At 37.8% G+C, this 27136-nt stretch overlaps 1 protein-coding gene across 2 annotated transcripts in view; it reads left to right on the top strand.

Moving 5' to 3' along the window:
* Positions 1-27136, top strand: part of ZNF385D (zinc finger protein 385D) — a 986291-nt gene that overhangs the window by 895179 nt on the left and 63976 nt on the right. For both annotated transcript variants that reach the window (XM_025377737.1, XM_025377738.1), the window contains one exon: positions 1441-1603. In XM_025377737.1, coding sequence (XP_025233522.1) covers positions 1441-1603 — 163 coding nt within the window. The remainder of the gene's footprint in view (positions 1-1440; positions 1604-27136) is intronic.

The following is a 27136-nucleotide window of genomic DNA, read 5'->3' as shown; positions in this document are numbered from 1 at the left end:
GTGATTATTATTTTTTGGCAAAGTGAAATATTTAGTTTAAACAAGCAATGGGAAGTAATGGATAATCTAACAGGAATAATCCTCTACTGAGATATCCTTTTGTGGGGGACATTTGGAAAGGTTAAGACCTGGAAAACCTAATTTAAGAATCTTCCTGGTCACCCTTACCCTACCCACCAACTGCAAAGTCTTTTCTCCCCCAATAAATAAACATTAATAAACATACATTTATTTAAATATGATTTTCTATCTCTATGTATTTCTTTTTTTTTTTTTGAGATGGAGTCTTGCTCTGTCACCAGGCTGGAGTGCAGTGGTGTGATCTCAGCTCACTGCAACCTCTGTCTCCCGGGTTCAAGTGATTCTCCTGCCTCAGCCTCCTGAGTAGCTGGGACTACAGGTGTGCACCACCACACTCAGCTAAATTTTGTATTCTTAGTAGAGATGGGGTTTCACCATGTTGGCCCGGATGGTCTCGATCTCTTGACCTCGTGATCCACTCACCTCAGCCTCCCGAAGTGCTTGGATTACAGGCATGAGCCACCACGCCCGGCAATTAATGTATTTCACTATACTGCTCCCCTACACACACACACACACACACAAATGCTCTTAAGAAAATAAAACATGAGAAAATGCATATCACTCTAAACTATATATACATATATATATATATATATATATATATATATATATATATATATATCAGAAGGCCAAGCAAAAGAATTGGATTGTCCCCATTAGGTAGTCCAAACACACTGGAAACTCCTGACAATGGACTGGGGAGTGAAAGATCCATGTGCTGAAAAAAATGACACTAAGTTGAACTTCTCAGACTACCCTCGGTAAGAAGCGGGGAGAAAGAATCTGAAATTGCCCAGCTTCTGTATGTTCCATTTGAACTTAAGCAGTGCATTTGCTTTTGAACTCTAAAGCTTCAATTTCAGTCTCCAGGGTGCTTACTTCCCCTGTTTTGTGAACCTTTCCTTGTAGACACCTGTTGGGGACTGTATTATAAGACACACTATAGAAACAGAAAATGCATTTTCCAAGCCTAGAAGGTGAAAGCTACTCTTTTCTAGGGCTCTTGTTAATCTTTGGGAGCCCAGCATCTTCTGTGGCAGAACAAAGACGATACAGGTGTAAATTCTTATTTTTTTTCCCCACTCCCACAAAGAAAATGTTGTTGACGTGTCAGTGTTCAGCTACATTTCTCTTAAGATAAACAATAGAATATTTCTTCCTTCTATCCTGAGGTTTTAGAACTAGATTCCCATTGCTTTCTAGCATCATTCTAAATAGAACCCCACTGTTTGGCCACGGCCAGAATTAGCTCGAATGGTACCTGTTATTGAAAGGGAGTCTGTATTTGCAGTAATACAGAGAATGCCAGTTTAGAAATGAGCCTGATTGCATGGTTCATTTTGTTCTCCTTTGTAGAGCCAGGCTGCGGCCCACTACAAAGGCACGAAACATGCCAAGAAGCTCAAAGCACTGGAAGCCATGAAAAATAAGCAGAAATCTGTAACTGCCAAGGACAGCGCAAAGACTACCTTCACCTCCATCACTACCAATACCATCAATACCAGCTCTGACAAAACAGGTTAAGCAATGATCTTTGTTGTTGTTGTCCTCCTCGTCGTCACTGGGGGTTCCCTCCCTTGTCTAGCCCCACGTCTGTTTACTTATGTGCCTGCCACATTGATTCATGCTTGAGCCATCTTTCTCTATAATGGTAATTGTTTCCTCTCATTTTTCCAAACCCCTATAAGATTAAGATAATCACTAATTATATTCCAGATTTTGCATTTTGCAAGAGTCCTGTGGCTGTTTCAGAGGAATAGTCATAAAAGGCATTTGAAGCCATGTACCCCATAACTCTTTTTGAGAAATGAACCTTTTCAGTGTGCAGTATTTGCATCTTGTATGCAGCACCTTAGCTTATAACTGCATGGCAGATTTGATTTAACTGTGAGTACACAACAAAGTATGCTAAATGAATCGCGAAGGCCCCAATAAGGGCATTATTACAGACAGGCTTTATTCTCATAAATTCCAAATACTGCGTTGTTTTAAGTAGTGGCTGTGTGATACTGGGCTTGTTATGGCTGGGTAACCTTCCCTCTGCAAACACAGGTAAGTGTTATTGATACCAATTACTCTTTTTAACAGAGTCTTCACGGTGAAATAATGGCCTCTGAATGGCCCCTTGGGATAGCTCCTGCCAACGACCAGCTTATTCATAATAGGGGAAGCTAGTGAGGTTTCCCTAAGCTGACATTTTAAATATAAGACCACTGGTTTTCAAAATCTACAGAGAAAATATTCCTGTGTGATTCATGGATATACCCCTAATAAATCACTTTCTAGAACACAGAAACTGTTACACATCAATTGTTTTCCAGTCCATGTGAATGGCAATGGTGAGAAAACGTTCATATCATCACCAGTGGTAGTGTCTTAACTAAAAGAGAATCTTCTGGGTATGATTGATGAAAATAGAAAATAAAGAGTGAATGAATAGGATAGATTACAACAATCTTATTACACAGTGTAACATCTACTGGACACGTATCGGCTGTTCCAAGGATTGGGAATGCTGCAAGTGAATCTGTAAGGGATAGTGATGTTCTGAGTTCCTATGGCATTTTGTATTTTCTTTACCCAGGTATTGCTGGTAGATGCATCATGCTGCCCTCCCTAAGAACCCTGTGTCCTCCCTCAGCCTGAACACATGTCTCATCTTTGTATGCTGCCACCTGGTCTGGCATGGGGTGAATGCTGAGTAAAATGTCTGTTGAATGACTGAGGCTTATTTCACTCCTTTGGTTTGGTTCTCTGATATAGCCAAGTTTGTGCCACCACATACTAAAGAGGAAAAAAAGACAAGCTTGTCATACTCACCTCTTTGTTATCCAGGGCAAGAGCTGGATTGTGCCATTGTGTTAATTTAGATGTAAAACCTTTTAGGGAAAGCACTGGTCTTTTCTCTAATAATCTAAGACTAAAGGCTTTATTTTGAGGACTGAAAGAGAATGAGTGGGGGATCACCAAAGCAGCATCTGGCATAGAGAAGTGCAGAAAAATCCTGAAGCCTTTGGATGCAAAGAAGGTAGTAGGTAGGAAGAACAAAGAGATGAGTTTGATGTAAAGGGTTAAAGTGACATTTTTCCTTGCTCCCAATTTTTTCTACTTTTAGACTTTTGTAATCAAGAATTCATGTTTGGGTTATCTTGACTTTTTTAAAATATGAAAATATTTGTTTCATTAAGGATGCACATCATTTAAAAATATATGTATCATAGGTAGAGCTGCTAAGTTGGCTTAAGAAAAGCCCCCAAGTGTGTTGTCTCTGTTAAGTAAATTAGTTGTGACCACATACCTTCATCTCTTAACTTAGAGACTAGAATGTGTCAACCTAGAATAATCCAAAGGGTCAGAATCTAGTTTAAAGAGAGTTTATGCAAGTGTAAAGTTGGAGAGTGGCTGCCCAGAAAACACAGATTCCAAAGAATGGAAGTCAGTATTCCAAAGTGTAGAAGTTTAGTATCATTTTTATCGACAAAGTTTAGGGAAGTTTAACAGAATTTCAACACTTCTTTCTACATAAGGCTTAATGCTTGGTTAACAATAATCTGACATTGGTTGGGGTGGTCTTATTCTTTTGGGAAAGGTATATTTAACATTTTATACTGAGGATATAATTCTTATGGGGTCTTTTGCACCATCTAGTCTTGGGTACAGGACAATAAAGGATGCAGTTAATCTATAACAAATATCACTAATTGGAAGGGGGAGGCAGTCTGGTATCTGGTCTCTCTTAGTCATTTACAGAACAAGAACAATGAGGAAGAGAATTAACCCTAAAGAAGCAGAAATTGCAAACATGTTATGTGACTCAGTCTCCAGTGCTTAACCTGCCCCCCACTACCCTTGGCATAATAAATTTAGAGGGTCCTTAAATTGTATTTTCTTTTACAACTTTGAAGGGTGGCAGTCTTCCAGGCTCTGTCCTTTTAGAAGCTGAAATGTTAACAAACTTTGCATTGGTCTTTTGAAGACAACATAAACATGCCAGAATTTACCTAACAGTGGAAATAGTGTTGAGATGATGAAACACCCTTCCAAGCTGGAGCTAGAGAAAATTTCAAAAGAGCAGAAGAGATGGTAAAGTCTGTAAAGTTGGTGCAAATATTCTAAAGCCAAAAGAAGGAAGTGATGGACATTAGGAAAGACTGCTTTCCTAATCCATCAGGACCTATATCAGGAAAAAACAAAACAAATAAGCAAGTTATATAGGTTGAGAGACTGAGAGTTCCAGCACACTCATCAGATATTTTGAGCCAAATTCTCTTTAAGCTGAATTTACACAAAACTGCCTATGAGAAAAGACACCCATTTCACAGACCCTTATTCTATTTGTATTGCAATATAAACCTGAGGCATCTAGGCTAACAAATTTGAGTTTTCTTAAAGCAATTACATGTTCTTTTTATTACTATGTGCTTCCTCTTCCTGATTAGTACCACTCTGAAACAAAATGAGTCTGAGCCTGGCACAGTGGCATGTGGCTATAGCCCCACCTACTTGGAAGGCTGAGGCCCAAACAATCCCTTGCATCTGGGACTTTGAGACTGGACTGGGCAAAATAGTGAGACCCCATCTCAGAAAAAAAAGGACTCTGAGTTAATTTTGTAGAATAGTTAAATACTTGGCAGAAGGAGAAGAAGAGGTAGATAAGACTCTAGAATCAAAGATCATGCATTTTTTAATAAAAAAATATAATTTTTCTGATAATGCACAAGAATGTTTTGTGATTTGTAGGCTTGTCCATATATAAAAGATAGAGACACATGAAATCATATTTTACTAATTTATCAAATCATTTTAATAAAAAAATCTAATTATATGAAAAAACTAATCCAATTATATATATTTTACAAACCCAAACTAATTCCTTTGAAAAATGCTAAACATGTCATACTTTGGTAAATGAGAACCCCTGGAGAGGGTTGGGGCAACAATAGTGAAAAGGGCAAGAAATAGTATGGACTTTAATTAGAAAATTGATTTGGCGGTTTTCTCTAAAATACAAGAGATAGAATGAATACTCATAAAAACTAAATTTTCATAGTAAACCTACTTGATTGATAGAAAGACAATTTTGATTAATAATTCCTCTTAAATTTTCAAGTCATATATTATTTATTAGTATAAATAATAAGGTTTTATCTGCTGCCTGAGGGTGACACATATATCTAAACCATGGGGTTAGCTCCTATTTGCTAACTTTATGATCTTGGGTTTTGTGTTGCCTTTTTCTCTCTCTCATTATGCCACTCTGCTAGAGTGCTGAGCAGAAAATCGTATTCAGTGATCAGCCACTGACTATTCATAGAAAGAATGCCTAGTTCATCTATCTCAAGGCAAAAACACACTTCCTAACATTAAAGAACAATTTTAGTTCTTGTGATCTAATGAAGAGTGTTAGGCTGGTGAATTTACATGTATAAAAGTTTACAGGCAAAAGTAATATTTTAAAAAAATATATTGAGCACTCTAAATTGTTAAGAGTGGCTACTGTTCATCACAGAATATTTCATAGAGCATTTCCAAAGATAGTCAGAATAATTGTCTAATCTAGCAAATGTTTTTAAATACCAAGTTTTTTATTTAGAAAAATTAATAGCAAAAATTTAAAATTTATACTCAAAGAAACTAGGCAAGTGTAACTAAGTTGTGTTTTTTGTTCTTCTATGAAATGACAAATTCAGAATTGTCTGAATAAGTTCTGTACAAGGTCATTCTCTGATCTTTCTTGACTTTTGATTCTTAGGGAATCTCATTCACATTGTTTATCAGTTAGGTTAGGCTAGGTTATATTGCAGTAATAAACAACTTCTAAAATCCTAGTGGCTTTTGCAATATCTAATTATTTCTCACTCATACTACATATCAGCTGTGGTTTTTCTTTCATCTTAATTTAACTCCAGGACTAGGCTGACGAAGCAACCATTAGCTGGAGAAATCTATGGAAGAGGAAAAAAGGCTCTTAGAGCTTTTTAGTGGACTGGCACGTAATATTTCTCTCACTTTTCACTGGTAAGTTACATGGCCAAGCCTGATTACAATGGGGCAAGGAAGAATAATTCTCCTCTAGAGAAGCAAAACAGGTATTAGTCAGCAATAGTATAACATTCTATTGTTAACTTAAATCATGAGATCTACAGATTTGGAGAGAAGAGCTTTATTTCTTATAATGAGTTATAGCCTGCAGGGTGGCCATCCTGACAGTCTGGGAAGCACAGCCTCCAGCAGAGTCTCAGAACAGGTACTTTGAGGGAGGAGAGATAAAACAGGAATTTATGCTGAAACAGTTGGCCAAGTATACATATTCAAGGGGATATAGGAGGAGCTATGAATATTCACAAAGACAGGATGTATGCATGCATAGTAAGGAAACATGCATGTTACATATGACCCATGTTCATTTTGGGGTAGAGACTTTAAGTAAATTACAATTAGGTCCTGTGAATCAAAAGCTGAAACAGGGACATGAAGGCACTTACATATGCAGCCTCTGTAAACTGGCCAGAACCAGTCCATGGCCAGTGGTCTCTTATTAAGAGAAAGTTACTGAAGTCAGTCTCTTGTGCAGTCAAGGCTATAGTTATGGCTTGTGAAAAGTCAGGGAGTGTTAGGCAGTGTCTGGTGGTCAGTGAGCTGTAATTGTTTCAATATTGCTTATCTTAAGTCCAGTGCTTGTAAATGTTTTGATTTAATTTAATTTAACTTAATTTAGGAGAGCTAAGTAATTAAACATGAGGCCAAAGTACATAAGAAAGTGGCAGTCTTTTATTGCAAATATGCATACACTCTCAGACGAGGTTCTCTGGTCCTCAGGTGTGGGGGGCCAGGGAAGTCGCGCTGGCGCTCTCCGGTGATGTTCTCTGGTCCACGAATGTGGGGGGCCGAAGAAGTCACACCGGCTCCTGCCGGCAGCGGACTTTTATGCCTGGGAGCTGGAAGGGGAGGAGTTTGGGGCGTGTGTGTAGGAGTGGCTTCTTGAATTTCGGTGTCCCCGGCTTGACGTCATTCTGCGCATGCTCAGTTGATTTGGTTCTTTTCCCGGGCGCGGGAAAATCTGTGATGAAGAACCCGGAAACAATAGGGACTGCTCCATCTTGTTCACCTTCCTCCATCTGGTCCCTTTTCCCTCACCCAAACAGTAAACAAGCTAGAGAAACAAGCTGCTAGAGAAAAGAAAAATGTTGTGACAGTTAGAACATAGTTTATTCTCTACGTGTAGGGGTGTGTGCCTTAAACTTTGTCAGGCATGGCCTTAGTTCTTATTTAGAATTTTGTATCTTATTGCCACAAAGAGTCTGTTCCTTCAGTCTTGTGGTCTCTATTTGAACACTATCATGGTTTCCTTCAATTATCACTTGTGCTTACAAGTCTTAAGATTCTCTTGCCCTGTCCTTCTAAGTCCAGACCTGCTTTTCCATGGCCCATTGCTCACTTACTCGGATGGCTTTCCAGCATCGATACTTAACAAGTTCAAAAAACAAACAGGCTGGGCGCGGTGGCTCAGGCCTATAATCCCAGCAAGTTGGGAGGCCGAGGCGGGCAGATCACAAGGTCAGGAGATCGAGACCATCCTGGCGAACACGGTGAAACCCTGTTTCTACTAAAAATACAAAAAATTAGCCGGGCGTGGTGGCGGGTACCTGTAGTCCCAGCTACTTGAGAGGCTGAGGCAGGAGAATGGTGTGAACCCGGGAGGGGGAGCTTGCAGTGAGCCGAGATCGCACCACTGCACTCCAGCCTGGGCGACAGAGCCAGACTTTGTCTCAAAAAAAAAAAAAAAAAAAAAAAAGTCCTCATCCTGACCATCATAATTTATTTTGAGTTCTGCACTTCCCAGATTTGAAAGCTTTCTAGTTGTCTTTTCCTCTCCTAAGTTCTCACTTCTATTCAATTGCTAGAGTCCACTTCCCTCCGATTCCTGGAATGGTTCATGCTTTTACATGTTGTTATTACCCACATCCTGGCTTTGTAGATCTATGTCTTTCACATACATTTGGCCTAGCCTCTATGCAGGTCTAACTGCCTCCACACCTGTGTCTTGACAACCATATCTTCATTTTACTCTCCAGTTATACTCCACAGTATATAAACCACATCTCTTACTCATTCAGAAATCGTTAATGTACCTCTATACTGGACCCCATGATCACAACCTACCTTTCCAAACTTCTGTTCTACTGCTTTCCTGCAATATTTTCCACCAGAGGCACACCTTGTTTTTCCATTGTTGTTTCTTGTACTGTAGTTCTAAAACTCTGAAAAGTCTTTTACTTTTCTTCCTCCTGCCTATAAAGTTCTGTAAGAACCAATTCCTTTCTAGCTGCCCTATCATATTCTTGCTAAAGGGAATTTTTCTGTCTTCACCTTCTCTTGTTGCTAGATGGCATGCCTCTTGAGTACTCCCTTGATTAATTATTTTGCTTATGTTTTAGTTTACAGAGTACTTTTTATACAAAAGATAATAAGTCAAGAGTTTTAAAACTTGGAACAATCAGTTTTGTGTTTCTGTTCTTGGATGGAAGCATGGTAAACTTTTAGACTTTTGTATTTGTGTATAGATGGTTTCATGAAAGAACAGTGGTTCTCATTAAAACAGGGGATTCTGTGATATTGCTCATCAAATTTCAGAGTTGCAAGTTTTATTACAGGTCATCAAGTCTAACCCCTAAAGGAGATTGTTGTTGTTGTTGTTTTGGTTTCTTGAGATTCTCTAGTCCTACAAGTAAAGAGCACTTGACATTTCTAATGGCCCTTCAGTGACTATCAATCAGGAGTTAATTAGCCTATTGAGTATATGGATTTACCTTAGTCATCTAATTGGTAAAGTCTGAGAACATTTCTCGCTGGTTCTATTACATAATTCTCTTTATCAAGTCTCACTGAATTGCAAATGTATTCATCAGATAAAGCTACTAATTACAATTTAAATTTTCACTTTTCACTCATGACTCAGTCTTCTTTGTACCCAGTTTCCCTTTTTCTCTTTTAATTTTAAAATTGTAACCCAGAGATGTTGTACTCATCAGACTTAAAGGTACCAAAAGTAAAATACTTTTGAATCTATTGTTAAGAAGGTCTATGAATGCAAAGGAAATTTTATTTGCTCTTGATTCATAATTGACTCTAAGCGTTTATTGGAATGCACATTATTTGTTCAGGGACTTAGAGTAATAATGATACTTTTCTAATGATAAAGAAGATATCTGACGGAAAATGATGGTCAGTGATTGAAAACAAATACCCCTGGGAACAAAGCCTCATAGCAAAGTCAGTCAATTTTAAGGTCACAAATCAGGATTCTTTTGTTTCCTGCACATTACCCTTCTGAACCAGCTGTTTACCTCAGGCCTAGTGCTGACAAATCTAGGTGCACATTTTAAAAAATTTTGATTTAGATAGAAGCCAAATTATGACAATAGTGAACAAATGATAAATGTGGTAGAACTACAGTTTGTAAGGAGAAAGCAACCTCAGTATCCTTCAGGAAACAAGCAAATAGTTTCCTGTGGAGTACAAGTGTAAATTAGCTTTTGTGTCTGTTTTACTAAGGAAGGTGGGAAGAGTTTGCTTTTCTTGACTTAGAGTTCAAACAAATGTAGCAAATATTAAAAATTATAACAAAATACAAGTTGGGCTTGATTTCAGAAAGATATATATCTCTTATATATTTGTATATAGGTTATATTATACATGAATACAAATATACACGTATATTGATTTTTATGCAGGATTCTATCTTTAATGCCTATTCCTGACGTATTCTATTATTCCACGTCTTCATAATAAGTGATGCACATTTTCTTTTAAGATAGACAAATGCTTTTGTGGGTTATGAATCTATACCTCTGTTGAAGTTTATGAGGCAATATAAAGTTATTTGAAAAGGGCACATTTCCATCAGCTCTTATAGATCTGCTGCAGTGGTGTACAAATGCCCCTCTTATCAATGTGGAAATTGTGCTAACTCCTGGGGTCTTTCCTTTCCTACCCATTCTCCCTCACAAAGCATCCCTGGAACAATAACTGTCATGATAAAAGACCCACTGCATACATCTTGGCACAGGAGTTGAAGCACCATTGTGAGACCATTTGTGCCTAGAGTGCTTTTTCTTTTCTTAGTACTGGCTCATGACATGCTTCAGATTGGTCAAAGAAAGAGATTTTATCAAGTGTTCCCTTTTCAAGATGTGTAATAAGTGCTAGCAGAGTGTGCTGGTAGCAGATCTTTAGAGATTGAAAAAGAGAAGGGAAATTCAGAAGTGGGGGAAAAAGCTAACCCTTATTTGAATATTGTGGTTCTAGGATCTTTGTATGTGAATCCGTGATGATAAATTTCACATTAGGAATGACATAAAAGTAACAAAATAATATATTATGTTCTTTGTTGTGCATGAGGAAATTATGATGAATGATATTTGACTGATTCTATTTGATAATGATATTTGGCTAATAAAAGTTTTGACCTAGATATATTATATATATAACTGCTCCATGAATCGCACAAAAATTTTAGAACAACTGGGTTCCTTACCTATATATGTGCACATCTATGTATCCTGTAGGGAGGGAAAACTTTCAGTGGAATTTAGAAACTTATAGATCCTCTTTACAGGGGAGAGTGAAGCAGGGATGTAAGCAACTTAGGAGAGGGTAAATGATGTTGGAGAGAAAATAAATGGGCCCTCAAAAAATAGGTAATAACCTGTGACAAAGTCTGTCCCGGTGTGATGCTGACTTACAGTCCCCACTCCTGAGATCTCCCCTGGTTGATGAGATGTCTTGGTAGAGCCTTAATGACAACTGAGTTCCTTTTGGAAGATCTATCCCTAGGCAGATAAGAGGAGTTCAGGGAAAGCACCCCCACCCCTGCATTTGCTGTTCCCCAGTTGCCTTACTGAAGTAATCAGCATACCAAAGCAACATATTTTGAGGTGGCATTTGCTGAACTCCTTCAATGCATATGCATGTGAGTATGCATATATAGTGTGTATTTGACTGTCTTTCTTTACCGGAGATTTTACATCTATAAAGTACATGAAAACTGAACACCTAACCAGTATTTAGGATATAACAGACATCTGGATGAAATTTAAAAATTAAATTAAAACTCCCAGTAGCTTCGTCTGCAGGCGCCACACTTCTGGAAACATCTGTGTCTTTGTGTGTTTGGGTGTGAGTTCATGGAGAGTTTTTGCTCCTCATTTTTATACGATTCTTAGGAATTGAGTAGACATAAGCTTACATAACAAAATATTTCAACCGCAAAAAAATGATTCTTAAAGGTAGAAATCTTAAATATTACAAAAGAGTTGAACAATGATAAAATATGACAGAATATCAAATGAGTATCTATAAAAACATGCAGACAGTTAGAGAATTTTGTCTCCAATATTGAAAAGTGAAGGAGTTGATATTTAATTGCAATAGACAGGAAATGTGAAACAAAACATGTAAATAGTACATTTCTTGCAGTCAGGAGACACTGTTTCTACTGAGTTCGTAGTAAAAACAAAACCCAAACTGAGACAAATATTTGAATTAAGATTTACACTTGCATTTTTCTTTTATGAATTCCAAAATCCATTGGCCTCCAATGAGTGGAGGAACACCAGGGTTCTTGGTCCTTATGCTAGTTTAGATAAAAAGACATGGACACACATATAGTGATTTTAAGGAGTGGAGACTTTAATAGGCAAGAAAGAAGGAAGAAGGCAGAAGGAAGAAGCAGCTCTCCCATACAGCAACAGAGTGAGTGGGTCTCCAAAGCTGAAAGAGGACACCCCAAATTGGACAGAAACCAGCCAGGTATATATAGAGGCTGGAGGAAGTGGTGTCTGCTTGGCACAGGGCTTGGGGAATTGGTTTGACCAGGCATGTTATTCACGTAGCCTGCAAAAAAAGCTGGCCCTCCCACCCTAGCCTTTTAATGCAAATGCAGGGCACAGTGATGTTCTACATAGATGAGGATATGTGGGGGCAGCTATGTTGCCAGCCACACATGGAGCAAGGACAAGAAGGCCACGGGAATTGCCGTGTTTGGGTGGACCCAGTTTCTAATTGCCTACATTTGCATATCAAAGGTTGCCACCAGGCTCTAAGCTTGGGCTTTACAGCTAAACAAGAAACGTCTTTAAAAAGGAAAACTTCCCAAGGACCCATTTTCCTCTCTGCCTAAAATAATTTCTTAGTAACTCCTACCATAGCATCAGAACTCTTTAGTGATCTAGCCCTTGCCCATCATTTTTGCCAGTCTTACACATTTCTTCTCAACTCCTGCCCAATTACCTCACTTGAGGATTGAAAGCAAGGTGTGTATGTTCTTTTGCCTGGAATATTCCTCCATTATACCTCACCCCATCCCACACTTCACATACTAATGCACAAAAGAATGCGCATGTTGTGTGCCAATGCATATGTGCCTGGGTGCACACAAACATGAACAAATCCATTCATATTCTTAGTTGGCTGATTCCTATTCTGGGCTTCTGCATAAACTCATTCCTAGAACTCACTGAAATTGTATTATCCTCCTGCTTCTCAACCCCATGAAATTTTCAGCTTCTTGATGAAGGATACACCTTAATTTCATACATCTTTATTCTAGCAACTAGCACAGTTTTACATTAAACCTAACAAATAGTACTGTATTATTTTTGTTTCTAAGAAGAGCTTGCTAGGAATTATTTTAATAGTAAAAACTAACACATTCCAAAATACATAGTAACAACTTGAATGCACATAATCAGTAAGTTTTACTAATTGAACTTTATTACATTTAACTACTTTGTGGTACAAATCAAAGGTATTAACCAGTGTAGCTCAGAGTTTGAATGTGCAACCATTGGGCTGAGCATTTCCCCGAGACAGCATAAAATTAAGCTGCTATTTTAATTATCATAATTGCATTCAGAGTCATCATTAAATTAGTGAGCTACTTCAGTTTCTAATGAGAGTTAAGAACATTTTAAAAAGCTCTATTGAGTCGGATTGACTATGTATCCAACTTTATGTTGTGACATTGGTATGGGTTTAAATTTGAGGGCAGAGAGCATATTAATCCCATGGGTAGAGTCTATGCCCTCTTCCAGTGTACAACCAGTCTCTAGTTTGCTTTACTTTTGTTATGACTGAGTTTGTGGGGTAGCCTTAACAATATTTTATACTTACATGATTGCTCAAATCAATCACCCTCAAACTAACAGCTGATGCCTGGCCAAACCTAAAGGTGAAAGTCAGAATGCAGAATGTGTAGCAGTAATGATACTGACCCATTTGGGCCTTATTGTATTATTATTTTTTTTTTAATTAAAAACCCTTTTATTAGGTTTAGTGGTACATTTGAAGGTTTGTTATATAGGTAAATGCATGTTGCAGGGTTTGGGGTCTAGTTTATTTCATCACCCAGGTAATAAGCGTAGTACCCAATAGATAGTTTTTCAATCCTCACAGTTCTCCCACCTTCTAATCTCAAATAGGCCCTGGTGTCTGTTGTTCCCTTCTTTGTGTTCATATGTAATCAATATTTAGCTCCCATTTATAAGTGGAAATATGCAGTATTTGGTTTTCCATCCCTGTGTAAGTTCGCTTAGGATAATGGCCCCCACCTCATCCACATTGCTGCAAAGGACATGATCTTGTTCTTTTTTAATGTTTACATAGTATTCCATGGTATATATGTACCGCATCTTCTTTATTCAGTCTACCATTGAGGGGCATTAGGTTGATTCCATGTCTTTGCTATTGTGAATTGTACTGCGATTAACATAAGGGATGCATGTGCCTTTATGGTAGAACGATTTATGTTCCTTTGGAGATATACTCAAAAAAGGGGTTGCTGGGTCTAATTGTAATTATGTTTTAAATTATTTAAGAAATCACCAAACTGCTTTCCACCATGGCTGAACTAGTTTACACTCCCACCAACAATGTATAAACATTTCTTTTTCTCCACAACCTTGCCAGCATCTGTTATTTTTTGACCTTTTTTTTTGAGGTGGAGTCTCACTTTGTCGTCAGGCTGGAGTGCAGTGGGGTGATCTCAGCTCACTGCATCCTCCGCCTCCCAGGTTCAAGCAATTCTCCTGCCTCAGCCTCCCAAGTAGCTGGGACCTCAGGTGCATGCCACCATGCCCAGCTAATTTTTTTTGTTTTTAGTGGAGACGGGGTTTCACCATGTTGGCTAGGATGGTCGATCTCTTGACCTTGTGATCCACCTGCCTCAGCCTCCCAAAGAGTGACTTGTTAATAATAGCCATTCTGGCCAGTGTGAGGTAGTATCTCATTGTGGTTTGGATTTGCATTTGTATAATGATTAGTGATGTTGAGCATTTTTTCCTATGCTTTTTGGCCATTTGTGTGTCTTCTTTTGAAAATTGTTCATGTTCTTTTTCCATTTGTTAATGAGGTTGTTTCTTGGTTGTAAATTTAAGTTCCTTATAGATTCTAGATAGCAGAACTTCATCGAATTAATAGTTTGCAAATATATTCTTCTATTCTGTAGATTGTCTGTTTACTCTGTTGACAGTTTCTTTTGCTATACAGAAGCTCTTTAGTTTAATTAGGTCCCATTTGTCGATTTTTGTTTTTGTTGCAATTGCTTTTGGCATCTTTGTCATGAAATCTTTGTCAGATCCTATTTCCAGAATGGTATTTCCTGTTATCTCCTGGGGTTTTTCTATCATTTTAGATTTTACATTTAAGTCTTTAATCCATGTTGAGTTGATTTTTCTATTTGATCTAAGGAAAATGTCCAATTTCAATCTTCTGCATATAGCTAGCTACTTATCCCAGTACCATTTATTGAATAGGGAGTCCTTTCCCCATGGCTCATTTTTGTTTATTTTGTTGAAGATCAGATGGTTGTGGGGGTGAAGCATTATTTCTGGGCTTTCTATTCTGTTTCATCGGTTTATATGTCTGTTTTTGTACCAGTACCATGCTGCTTTGGTTACTGTAGCCTGGCAGTTTGATTTTGGGTAATGTGATACCTCCAGCTTTGTTCTTTTTGCTTAGGATTGCTTTGGCTATTTGGGTTCTTTTCTGGTTCCATATGAATTTTATTATTTTTATGTTTTATTATATTTTTTGAGACAGGGTCTCTCACTCTGTTGCCCAAACTGAAGTGCAGTGGCATGATCTCCGCTCACTGTAACCTCTGCCTCTCAAGTTCAAGTGATTCTCCCACCTCAGCCTCCTGAGTAGCTGGGACTACAGGCATGAGCCACCTCGCCCAGCTAATTTTTGTATTTTTAATAGAGACAGGGTTTTGCCATGTTGCCCAGGCTGGTCTCAAACTCCTGGCCTCAAGTGAACTATCTGCCCACCTAGGCCTCCAAAAGTGCTAGGATTACGGGTATGAGCCATCACACCTGGTCATATGAATTTTTAAAAAAAATTTTTTTAATAATTCTGTGAAGAGTGTCATTGATAGTTGATAGGAATAGCATTGAATCTATCAATTGCTTTGGGCAGTCTGGCCATTTTAACATTAATTCTATGAGCATGGAGTGTTTTTTCATTTGTATGTCTCATCTATATTTTACTTGCACAGTGTTGTGTAATTCTTGTAGATATCTTTCATCTCCTGGTTAAATGTATTTCTAGCTATTTTATTCTTTTCTTGACTGTTGTGAATGGAATTGCATTCTTCGTTTGGCTCTCAGCTTGGATATTGTTTGTGTGTAGGAATACTATTGATTTTTGTAAATTGATTTAGTATCCTGAAGTTTTGCTGAAGTTGCTGTTCGATCTAGGAGCTTTTGGGCAGAGACTATGGGGTTTTCTAGATACAGGATCATATCATCTGCAAATAGGGATAGTTCGAATTCTTCTCTTCTGATTTAGATGCCTTTTATTTCTTTCTCTTGCCTGATTGCTCTGGCCAAGATTTCCACTGCTGTGTTGGATAGGAGTCCTGAGAGAGGCCATCCTTGTCTTGGTTTGGTTCTCAAGGGTAATTCTTCCAGCTTTGCCCATTCAGTATGATGTTGGGTATAGGTTTGTCATACATAGCTCTTAATTATTTTGAAGTATGTTCCTTTAATGCCTAGTTTGTTGAGAGTTTTTTTTTACATGAAGCGATGTTAAATTTTATTGAAAGTCTTTTTTGTATCCATCAAAATAATCATGCAGTTTTGTCTTTGTTCTCTTTATGTGATGAATCACATTTATTGATTTGTGTATGTTGAACCAAGCCTGTACTTCGGGGAGAAAGCCTATTTGATTATGGTAGATTAGCTTTTTGATGTGCTGCTGGGTTAGGTTTGCTAGTATTTTGTTGAGGACTTTGGCATCTATGTTCATCAAGGATATTGACCTGAAGTGTGTGTGTGTGTGTGTGTGTGTGTGTGTGTGTGTGTGGTGTGTGTATATATATATAAATATATATATATATACACACGTATACATATATAAATATATATGTATTTACTTTTTATCTCTGCCAGCTTTAGGTATCAAGATGATTCTGGACTCATAGAATGAGTTGGGGAGAAGTGCCTCTACCTCAAGTTTTTTAGAAGAGTTTCAGTAGGAATGATGCCAGCTCATCTTTATACATCTGGTAGAATTCAGCTGTGAATTTGCCTGGTCATGGGCTTTTTGGGGTTGCCAGGCTTTTTTTCACTGATTCAATTTGGGAACTTGTTATTGGTTTTTTCAGGGATTCAATTTCTTCCTTGTTCGATCTTGGAAGAGTGTATGTTTCCAGGAATTTCTCCACCTCTTCTAGGTTTTCTAGCTTGTGTACATAAAGGTGTTCATAGTAGTCTCTGAGGGTTTTGTGTATTTCTGTAGGGTCAGTAGTCATATCCCGTTTAGTATTTCTGATCGTGTTTATTTGAAACATCTCTCTTTTTTCTTTCTTAATCTAGCTAGTGTTTTATCTATTAATTTTTTCAAAAAGCCAACTCCTGGATTTGTTGATCTTTTATATGATTTTTTTACATCTCACTTTCCTTCAGTTCAGCTTTGATTTTCTTTATTTCTTGTCTTCTGCCAGCTTTGGGGCTGGTTTCCTCTTGTTTCTCTAGTTTCTCTAATTGTGATGTTAGGTCGTTAATTTGGTATCTTCTTAACTTTTCTTTTTTTTTTTTTTTTTTTTTTTTTTTGAGACGGAGTCTCGCTCTGTCGCCCAGGCTGGAGTGCAGTGGCCGGATCTCAGCTCACTGCAAGCTCCGCCTCCCGGGTTCACGCCATTCTCCTGCCTCAGCCTCCCGAGTAGCTGGGACTGCAGGCGCCCGCCACCTCGCCCGGCTAGTTTTTTGTATTTTTTAGTAGAGACGGGGTTTCACCGTGTTAGCCAGGATGGTCTCGATCTCCTGACCTCGTGATCCGCCCGCCTCGGCCTCCCAAAGTGCTGGGATTACAGGCTTGAGCCACCGCGCCCGACCTTCTTCTTCACTTTTCGATGTAGGCCTTTAGTGTTATAAACTTCCCTCTTAAAACTGCCTTAGCTGTGCAGAGGTTGTGGTATGTTGTACCAGTTTCAAATAATTTCTTGATTTCTGCCTTAATTTCATTATTTACCCAAAGGAATTCAGGAGCCGGGTGTTTAATTTCCATGTAATTATAAGGTTTTGAGTGATATTCTTAGGCTTGAGTTCTATTTTTATTGTGCCATTGGAACTTACTTTATTTTTTGCCATACTTTCTATTTCTGTGACAGCTCTCTAGTAGAATTAGGTAAAGCTAGAAAGAAAATAATGCTTTCTTCCACACTGCTTATTAAGTAGAAGAGTTTGTGGAAAAAAAATAATTCTCACCCTTCACTGAAATAGGGATTTGAGTCTGGCTTATGGAACTCGAGGTTATTTATTTTTCCTTTTATCTATCTATTAATTCATACTTATTCTTAAATCTACAAATATTGTTGTAATATATGAGATACTGAAGCAATGAAAACTAAGATGCAGAATAGGAGTTCTAGCCTTAAGATATCTTCACTCTGGATGGGAAAACAAGATATATGCACCAAATATAGTACAGGGTAGAAAATATTTGTTGGAAGAAAATAGCAGATACAGTGCCATGAAGGTCTAGAGCAACTGAAATGATCTTTTCCTATGAAGGAGGTAGACAGGGACACAGATGTTGTTAATCAGCATTTGTTAAACTTAATGTAAAGGGTATAAAATAACTCCTTTGATGAAGTGTTTCATTTAGTCAACATTGAGTACTCAGTATTTCCTAGTCATGAGATGTAGCTTCTGTCCTCTAGTGATTCATTTAAATGGAAGAGACAGAGAACAAAAAGCTGTGATAAAGTGGTTCAGAAGTTTTACGGTAGAGGCTTGTAAAGATTATGGGAATACCTGTAACTCTTGCAGGTAGATGTTCTTAAATTTACAGATAAAGAAACCCGGTTCTGCATTAGGAAAATTGACTCAGATAAACAAATCTGTAAGAATCAGAGCTAGAGTTTGAGTGGCGTTTTGATTCCTCCCAGGGCCTTTGCCTTGCTGTCTCCGGTTAGGCAGCAAAACACCTAAACCTAATCTTCCCATAATCCTCCTTAGCACTAACCCCAATTTTGGTTGCTAACTGCTATCACCAGGTCTGCTATATTACTCAAGGTAGTTCCTTTCATTTTGCAGAACCCTCAAACACTCCTAAGGGTTTTAGTGTAAATACTCATCTTTGCATATAAGACCCTGGAACTATTAAAAGGCTCTAATGTGTCCGCCTACAGTTTATGTTCTTCACATATTTATTGTGGTTTTTACCTGCATGGAAGCTGGTAAGAGAAGATAAGGCCAAGGACCAAGTCTTTTTGTTGGTTTACATTTTGTTAATAAAAATCACACTATTATTTTGCCAGAAAGAAAAGCTCTGTGGGTAATTGGAAAGTAACATCTTTGATCTCTTTGTGTAAAATTTATAGTAGATAATTTTGGATTTGCATGAGAAATCATTTCAACTTTGGTTTTTCTATTTATGCTTGCTCTTGTAATGCTATCTAGACAATGACAGAATCCTCTGGAATAACAAAGCCCAAGTCTTAAATATAAAAGAAAAAAAGCCTGTTTTTTCTGCAGTCAGATGTTAATTTTTCAATATGAATATACAGAATTATCAACTGAAGATACAACATTACCTACATTGAAAGAGATTAGAGTTTTGCAGGATATGTACGATCTCCTTGGAATTACTGCTTTGGAAAAGTGCTTTAGTTCTTTTAGGCAACTAAGGTGATCATTAGTACAGTAATTTTGACAATTAAAAATCTAGGCTGGGCACAGTGGCTCATAGCTGTAATCCCAACACTCTGGAAGCAGATGTGGGAAGATTGCTTGAGACTAGGAGTTCAAGACCACTCTGGCCAACATAGCCAGACTCATCTCAAAAAACAAAAAAACAAAAAAACAATATCCAGTCACCTAAAAGGGATTTGTTTATGGTGCATAAATGCATGATTCTCCCTATATGACTAAGACATTTTAGATCAGTATACAGTGTTACTTAAAAATAAGTTAGTGTAGTCCAGGGTTCAGAGGTCATGGTTTTTCATACAAAGTTGTCAATTTCCTAAACATGAATAAAAGTATAGTTTTAATTTATATAGCTTTTTTAAACATTTCAGTATGGCATCATCTAAATATTACATTTTAGCCTCATCCAAAAAGAGAAAGCTTAAAAGTTATTTCTAAGTTATTGACATTTCCATTTTAAAGAATTTGCTTCACAGAAGACCATGAATATAAGAAATGGGACAGAAATCATAGTTATCTCTCTACTAGTAGAAGCAGAAATCTCTCATTTGCTAAATAATATAGAAAAAATATGTTGGTGATTTAGTGTCTGCCTTCTTATTATTTTCAGTTATTGATACATACTAGTGTGTATGAATTTTCATGTCCTAGTCAGGAGGAAGTACTCACTATCCTGAGAGATGAATGGATCTTTAAAAAGTGCCTTGCTCTAGCAAGAATAGGTAAAATCAGTTTCTTTCTTCAGTGTAGTCCAAGATTCTAACCAGATTATATACCTTTGTATTAAAAAACTAATCTAATAACTATAACTGGAATAATGATATAATGCATTATTTGTCATGGTATGAAACGCATTGGTAACTTCTGTTCACTATTATTCCCTTTATTCAAAAAGGTAAAAGGTAGTATCTTCCATCAAACTTGCAATTAATGAGGGATGGTCAGATAGTTTTTCTCAGTTGTATCCTGCCAACATTTATTTATGTATTTGTTTTTGAAACAGAGTCTTGTTAGGCTGGAGTGCAGTGGCACGATGTTGGCTCATCACAACCTCTACATCCCAGGTTCAAGCAATTCTCCTGCCTCAGCCTCTCGAGTAGCTGGGACTGTAGGCATTCGCCACTACACCCGGCGAATTTTTGTATATTTTGGTAGAGAGGAGATTTCACCATATTGGTCAGGCTAGTCTCGAACTCCTAACCTCAAGTGATCTTCCCTTCTTGGCCTCCCAAAGTGCTGGGATTACAGGCGTGAGCCACCATGCCTGGCCAATTTTTTTTTTTTTTGAGACGGAGTCTCGTTCTGTCGCCCAGGCTGGACTGCTGTGGCCGGATATCAGCTTACTGCAAGCTCTGCCTCCCGGGTTTATACCATTCTCCTGCCTCAGCTTCCCGAGTAACTGGGACTACAGGCGCCCGCCACCTCACCCCGCTAGTTTGTTTTTGTATTTTTTAGTAGAGACGGGGTTTCACCGTATTAGCAAGAAATCAAGTGGGAGTATATTGACAAAGTTTTTTTTTTTTTTTTCTGGTCTTGTTTCTTGTTTGTTTGTTTGTTTGTTTATAAAGAACCATTTAGAATCCATAAAGCAAACCCATTCAATTTCTGGGCACTTTGTCATCAAGTTAATTCAATTTAGCTATTGGTTTTTAATAATTGGTTATTTAGCTATTGATTTTTAAGCTATTGGTTTTTAAGAATATTTGTCATTACTTAAAAACCTTAGAAAGACTTTGCTTTATTCTCATCAAAATCCTACCCAATGTAAGCTTCTGCACAAGGAGTTTCTGATTGTATCAGCCATCTTTTTGTTTATTGCAAAAAGAAGAAGAAAACATTTATTATGATGTGTCACACTTCCTGGTTGGGTCAGTGATTGTGTTTGCTTTTGGGCACCTCAGTTCAACATTAGCATTATGAAAAATTACATATATGGTATTTAGAATCTCTGTGGTGTGTTGTAATTTAATGAAAGCTTTACCTAAATATGTGTGTGTGTGTGTCTGTGTGTGTGTAGCTTTACCTTTAGTGTGCAAATAAAAGTAAAATTTTACATAGCTGGATAGGATACAAGTACTTTAGGTTCCAGAATGGTAAATAGCCACTGTCAAAAGTAAAAAAAGAAAAGTCATCCATTTGTCTATTACATAGTGTTTAGCAATTGTTTTTTCCGCAAGGGATCACGTAGTAAGTATTTTAGCCTCTGTCATAACTATTCAATTCTGACACTTGCATGAAAGCAACCATTGGCAACAGGTAAATGAATGAGCATGGCTGTATTCCAATAAAAGTTTCTTTGCCAAAACAGGCAGCAAGCCTGTTTTGGCCGTAGTTTGCAAATCTCTAATTTAGATACCTCCAAATATTAAGCTATTTATGGTTGTTCCAGTTATCTGTGTACGCAGACAAACCAACTCAAACTTGGTAGTGAAAAAAACTTGATCATTTATTATTAATATCTTTAATGATTCGGGTAGTTAACTGAGATTAAGTAGGCAGGGTTTTTTTCTCAGACGGTGAATAAGGGATGTTTGTTTTATGTTATAGTTAAATGGCAGTTTGTGTAGAGTCATCTCAAAGCCTTCCTGACTTATGTCAAGCTGTTGATGCTGCCCATTGGCTAGAACCTCAGCTGGGGCTGTCTGCCAGAGTATCTCCTGGTGGCCTCTCCATACATATTGCCTAGGCTTTTTCACAGTATCACATCTGAGTTACAAAAAGACAGATAGGCTGAAGCTGTATTTCCTTTTCTGACTTTTACTGTAAAGTCACAACACACGCTCATCATACTCTATTGGTTGAGACAGGCATAAAGGAGTAGGGGATAGATTCCATCTGATGATGATAGAGTGACAGTCACATTGTAAGAAGAGCATGTGGGGTGGGAATTAAATCTAGCACCATGATTTTATTTGAAAAAATTTTTTTGGATTATAATAACAGCAAGAGCAAAAGAAGAGCCAGACATGGTGACACACACCTGTAGCCCCAACTACTCAGGAGGCTGAGGTGGGAGGATTGCTTGAGCCTAGGAGTTTGTGGCTGCAGTGAGCTATGATTGCACAATTGCGCTCCAGCCTTAGTGGCAGAGTTAGACACCTCAGCTCTAAAAGTATAAATAAATGAAAACTATAAAAATACAGAAGAGATGAGTCAGGAAAACAAGAGTTGTAGAGCAAAGGAAAAACTGGGACAATAGGAAAGACATGTTGATAGTGGTAGCTAAGGAAAGCAGAGGCTGCAATCAGGTTTATATAACGTTTAAGATATGTGTTTGCTTCCAACCAGAGCCATGTGTTTGAAGCAAAAGAATTTTAGGAACTTATGTAGAGGGTGAATGGATAGCCTCTCAAGTCGTCAGAAGAAGGTCGTGTTCAGGTCCAGACAAAGAAGGAAGTCAGAAAGATGTCTCCGTAGCCAGAAGATTGGTATGCCCTTGATGTTAGGCCACATTCTGACCCAACCAGGAGCTTCACAATGTGCTGGAGGTCTGGAACCAGGAACTTCCTAGACTTTTAGAGGTCCAGAACCCATTGCCCATCAAAGACAACCTGTAGCTCAGGATGGGGCAGATAAATGAATGCCTTTAGCTGGAAAAACACTAGTATTAATAAGTGAAGTTGAATCTAGACAGGTGTCACAAAAGCCAAAATTTCACTGAAATGACTGCATCAATTGGTTAGTTTGACATCACAAGTCTAAAACTAGATAGAAATAGCCCATCTGGGAAGTTAAAGAATGAGGAAAGTCTTTAAAACTCTATCCCCTAACTTCTTTCATTTTTGTGCTCAATAAGCCATTTTCAGCATTAGAACCCTCAGAAGAGCCCTTCAGAGCATGCACCTGATACGAGAGCCCTGAGACATCTGCTGTGCCATTTAAATCCTCTCTTTGCTCTACCCAGCTTTCTCTGTCTATGGACCAAATGTGCCTATTTTTTGCTCCACTGATTTAATAGCCCCAGGAAAGTTGATAATGTAATCATAGAAGTTCTATCTGAGTGGAACGTCTTGAGTTCCATCTCCAGTCTTTCTTTGGGGCTCCCTGGACCCTGTAGACTCTAACTTAGCCATGTTGCAGCTGCTTTTGGTGCAGAGCTTATTGGAATCAGTCTCTCTATTTGTGTGTGTGTGTGTGTGTGTGTGTGTGTGTGTGTGTTTCTGTTAGTCTATCAACTGCAAGAAAAATTTGCCTTATTATTTAGCAGCATTTTAACAGGTTTCAGTCCATTAAAAGCAAAAGAGAGCATTAAATGGTGTTCTTCAGCTTTTAACCAGCCAGCTTTCATCAGTTTATTAATAGACTCTAACTGCAAATGTGCTCGTTACATGCTAGGGCTTTAGGCTGACTCTAGCAGCAACAATGGTATCCTCTGGGACTAGAAATCCAATTCTAGGTTCTACCTTCAGGTAATGCTTTTGGACTGCTTTGGAGAGTTAAACAAATAAATGTTGAAACTTTCCTTCCAGAGAGCTGAAACTGACTGGATTTATTCATGCTTTAAAAACTCTGGCCTCAGAAAATAGCCAAGATGATAGCAAACTGATCAGTGGGCCTAAGTCCCTTCCAGTTGCAATTCTTTAGTACCATTTCTATACTGTTTCTACAGAGCTGTGACAATGGATGGACAGAAAGCTGAGATTCAGGATAATTGGAAGGATACACATGGTTTCTTACAGAGAGAGTCAAATTCACTAGAACAATATTAAGAATTTTGCCTTCATGAGAGAGTAGTAAAAGATTCTACTCTAGAGATATAGACACATGTGGCCACTAGAAAAGTTAAATTCATATTAGCTTCTGGTGGAACTGGCATGCTTTTGGGCACCTCAACTGATAGTTCCACATTAGCATTATGAAAAACACATATACGGTTATTTAGAATCTCTGTGGTGTATGGTAATTTAATGCAAGCTTTACCCAAATGTGTGTGTGGGGGGGGCGGGGGGCTTCTTAGATTCAATATAAAACCCTGGCATGCTTCCTCCTTTCTCCTGATAAGGGTTGTGTTTCCCTTTTTGCCTTTACTGCAAATCTTATGAACAGTTGCAATCCTCATTGAAGTACATGGAAGGGAAAAGGAAGAGGTAGATCAAGCACAAGAAAGGAAAGAGACGTATAATTTTATCCCTGTTTCAAAGAGTTAAAAAAATATATATCCAAAAGGGACTATTCAACCTGGAAAATGTGTGACGATGTAAATATGTAAGTTCAACTTTCAAATACCTCCACCCATGCTCTTCCAATATAGCGTTGTGGAACTCTTAAGGAAAGCTGGCTTGATTTTAACAACTAAAGAAATTTCTTTTGCATTGCACATTCCTATAATAATAACAATAGCTTACACATTTGTAGCACATAGTACAAGTTAGGCATTCTGATGTTTTACGTGAACTGATTCTTTTAATTCTAGCAACAGTTCGACAAAGACTTTTACTCTCATGTTGTGAATAAAGATATAATACAAAGGAACACAGAAGTTAGGTACTTGCCCAAAGTCACACATCCGACAAAGATTTAGCTGGCACCAAGATGTGACTTCAGCAAATCCAGCTTCAGGGGACTGATCTTGAGCACTAAGCATGTTGCTTCTGTTAGGGAAGGTTATGATCTAGCTATGTGTATTATATTTTCAGCAAGTATGTTTGATTCTTGTTCCTCAATCAAATTTTCTCCATTTTATGACTATATTAATTGTATGCTTGTGTACATTATATGGTGTGTGTTTGTGTGATTGCATTTGGAAGCATCAGTAAATACATAAGATTGACAATGGGGAAGATTATAGTGTTATTAGATCTACAATCATGATGTTAGATATGATTTGGAATTTGAAGTAGACACAATGCTCATCAAATATCTATTATTCCCCTACATTTTCGAGCCCCTCTTACATTTATATTGGGGCCATGTAATTAATTCTAACAATATGATTATAAGCAAAAGTAATTAATTATGAACTGCATTTAGAAAAAAACCCCCACTACAATGTAGGATCAGAGTAGCAAATGAAAGGCCACAATATTTTATGGTATGCTAAAGAGTTAGAAAAAATACTGGAGGCATTTTTCCTGGAAAGCTTGAGGGTAAGGTGCGAGTTGTCCTAAAATATCTGGTGCGTTACTGTGTAGAGAAATGAAAAGCCTTATTCTAATGGCATGAAAGTATACAGCAGAGCTACTCAGTGAAAAATACAGAGGAATGTATTAGATTCAATATAAATAAGAACTTGCTTTTGATACCACATATGGGACCCTTCATTACATTGGTAAATAATTTATTTTTTGGTTTTGCCATTATCTGCCACTTCCAGTAGAATAGAAGTTCTTCAGGAATATGTATCTTGTTCATAGCTATTTTCCTAATGCTTTCCATGGTCCTAGCTGGTTAAAAAGGAAAAGAAAAAAAAAATATGATGTAAATAGTCATCATACAAATATGTGAGTGAATTAATGAACAAATAAACATTCTATCAAATAGAGCACTCTAGATATTTTCCTGACTTTGGAGGAATTCTAATACAGACTATGTGACTGGTTGTTAGGAACATTTTGGAGCAACTTCCAGCTCTGGATTGTGGTCATACTAGATATGACCTAATGTCTGTCCCAATGCCCAGATTCTTCCATTTTTATATTTTACATTTGAACTTTCCTGATCATTAAAGCCTTTTGCTTTTTACTTCCCAGCAGACAGGAAATCCAGTCAAGATGTTTGTTGTTGCAAAACCACAAAGAAATATTGCAAGCATTTTTTTAGCCCTACCTGTTTGCAAGGGCATTCATCATCTTTTGATGACATGTCATCATATTCAGAGAAACGGACAGTATGTACTTTGTAATTAGGATGGAGGCTGTGACATGACTGATGTGAGCCTTTATCAGGTATCATTGTCAAATAGGAGTCTCTGAATGAAATGTGTGTGTTTGAAAGGCCTGTACTTGGGTTTATGAGACTCCTTTTTTTCATGTGTAGTTATAAATTAACGTGTACAGTGATACCTCTTTTCAAGTTGGGTGCTCATATGCATGCATGACTCAATCTTGATCATCAGTCAGATTAGCCTCATTATTCACTGAGCATCCCTTCCACTCAGCTGGTCATTGGCTGAATTTGTGACTCTCTAGATAAATTGCTTCAATCTCTCTGCTAAGCCACTTTTCAGAGACGGCCAACTTCTAAATCATCAGCTAGCTACCCAATCCTAACACAGGATGCTGTATTAGGTAGGTGTTTTAAGATAATTCATTGCTATCAAGGAGCTTTCAGTCTTGCTTAATAGAGAAAACTGAAATGTAAATACTGTGAGGTGTGCCTAAAGTACAGGCAAAAGGGATGGTACAGATGTGGTGATGGTGGTAGTGGGATTCAGATAAAGGGGTTTTTTTGGGAAAAGAAGTTGAGATTTGGATTCAGATGTTAGGTTTCTAATCTCAGCTGTACCATTTAATTTTCTTCATCTGTCAACTAACAAATCATAGGGAGGATGATCAATAATGCAATTAAGGCCTCTGACATAAGGCCTGCCACATAGTAGATATTCTGAAATGGTAGAAAGTTACTGTTACTATTTATTATGATCTTTATTATTAACATGAATTATAATTTTGAGGCAGAGGTGGAAAATCCCACTTCTTTGTAATCCTCACAGATGGGAAAAATGGTGAAAAGAGGAATCAAAAAGACGTTACCTACATAAATAAAAAACATAGAGGAAGATGATAGCTAAGGTAGCAAGAGCAGAAATGATGGTATAGCAGAAAAGAGTGCCAAGGCATTCCAGGGCCCTTGATGTGCCAGAAAGGTAAGAAGCAATAATGCCTAATGGGCATTTGCCA

This window comes from Theropithecus gelada, chromosome 2, assembly GCF_003255815.1.
Source record: "Theropithecus gelada isolate Dixy chromosome 2, Tgel_1.0, whole genome shotgun sequence".
NCBI classification, from domain to species: Eukaryota; Metazoa; Chordata; class Mammalia; order Primates; family Cercopithecidae; genus Theropithecus; species Theropithecus gelada.
The sequence above is the reverse complement of the archived record's forward strand: the minus strand, read 5'-3'. Positions and strand labels throughout refer to the sequence as shown.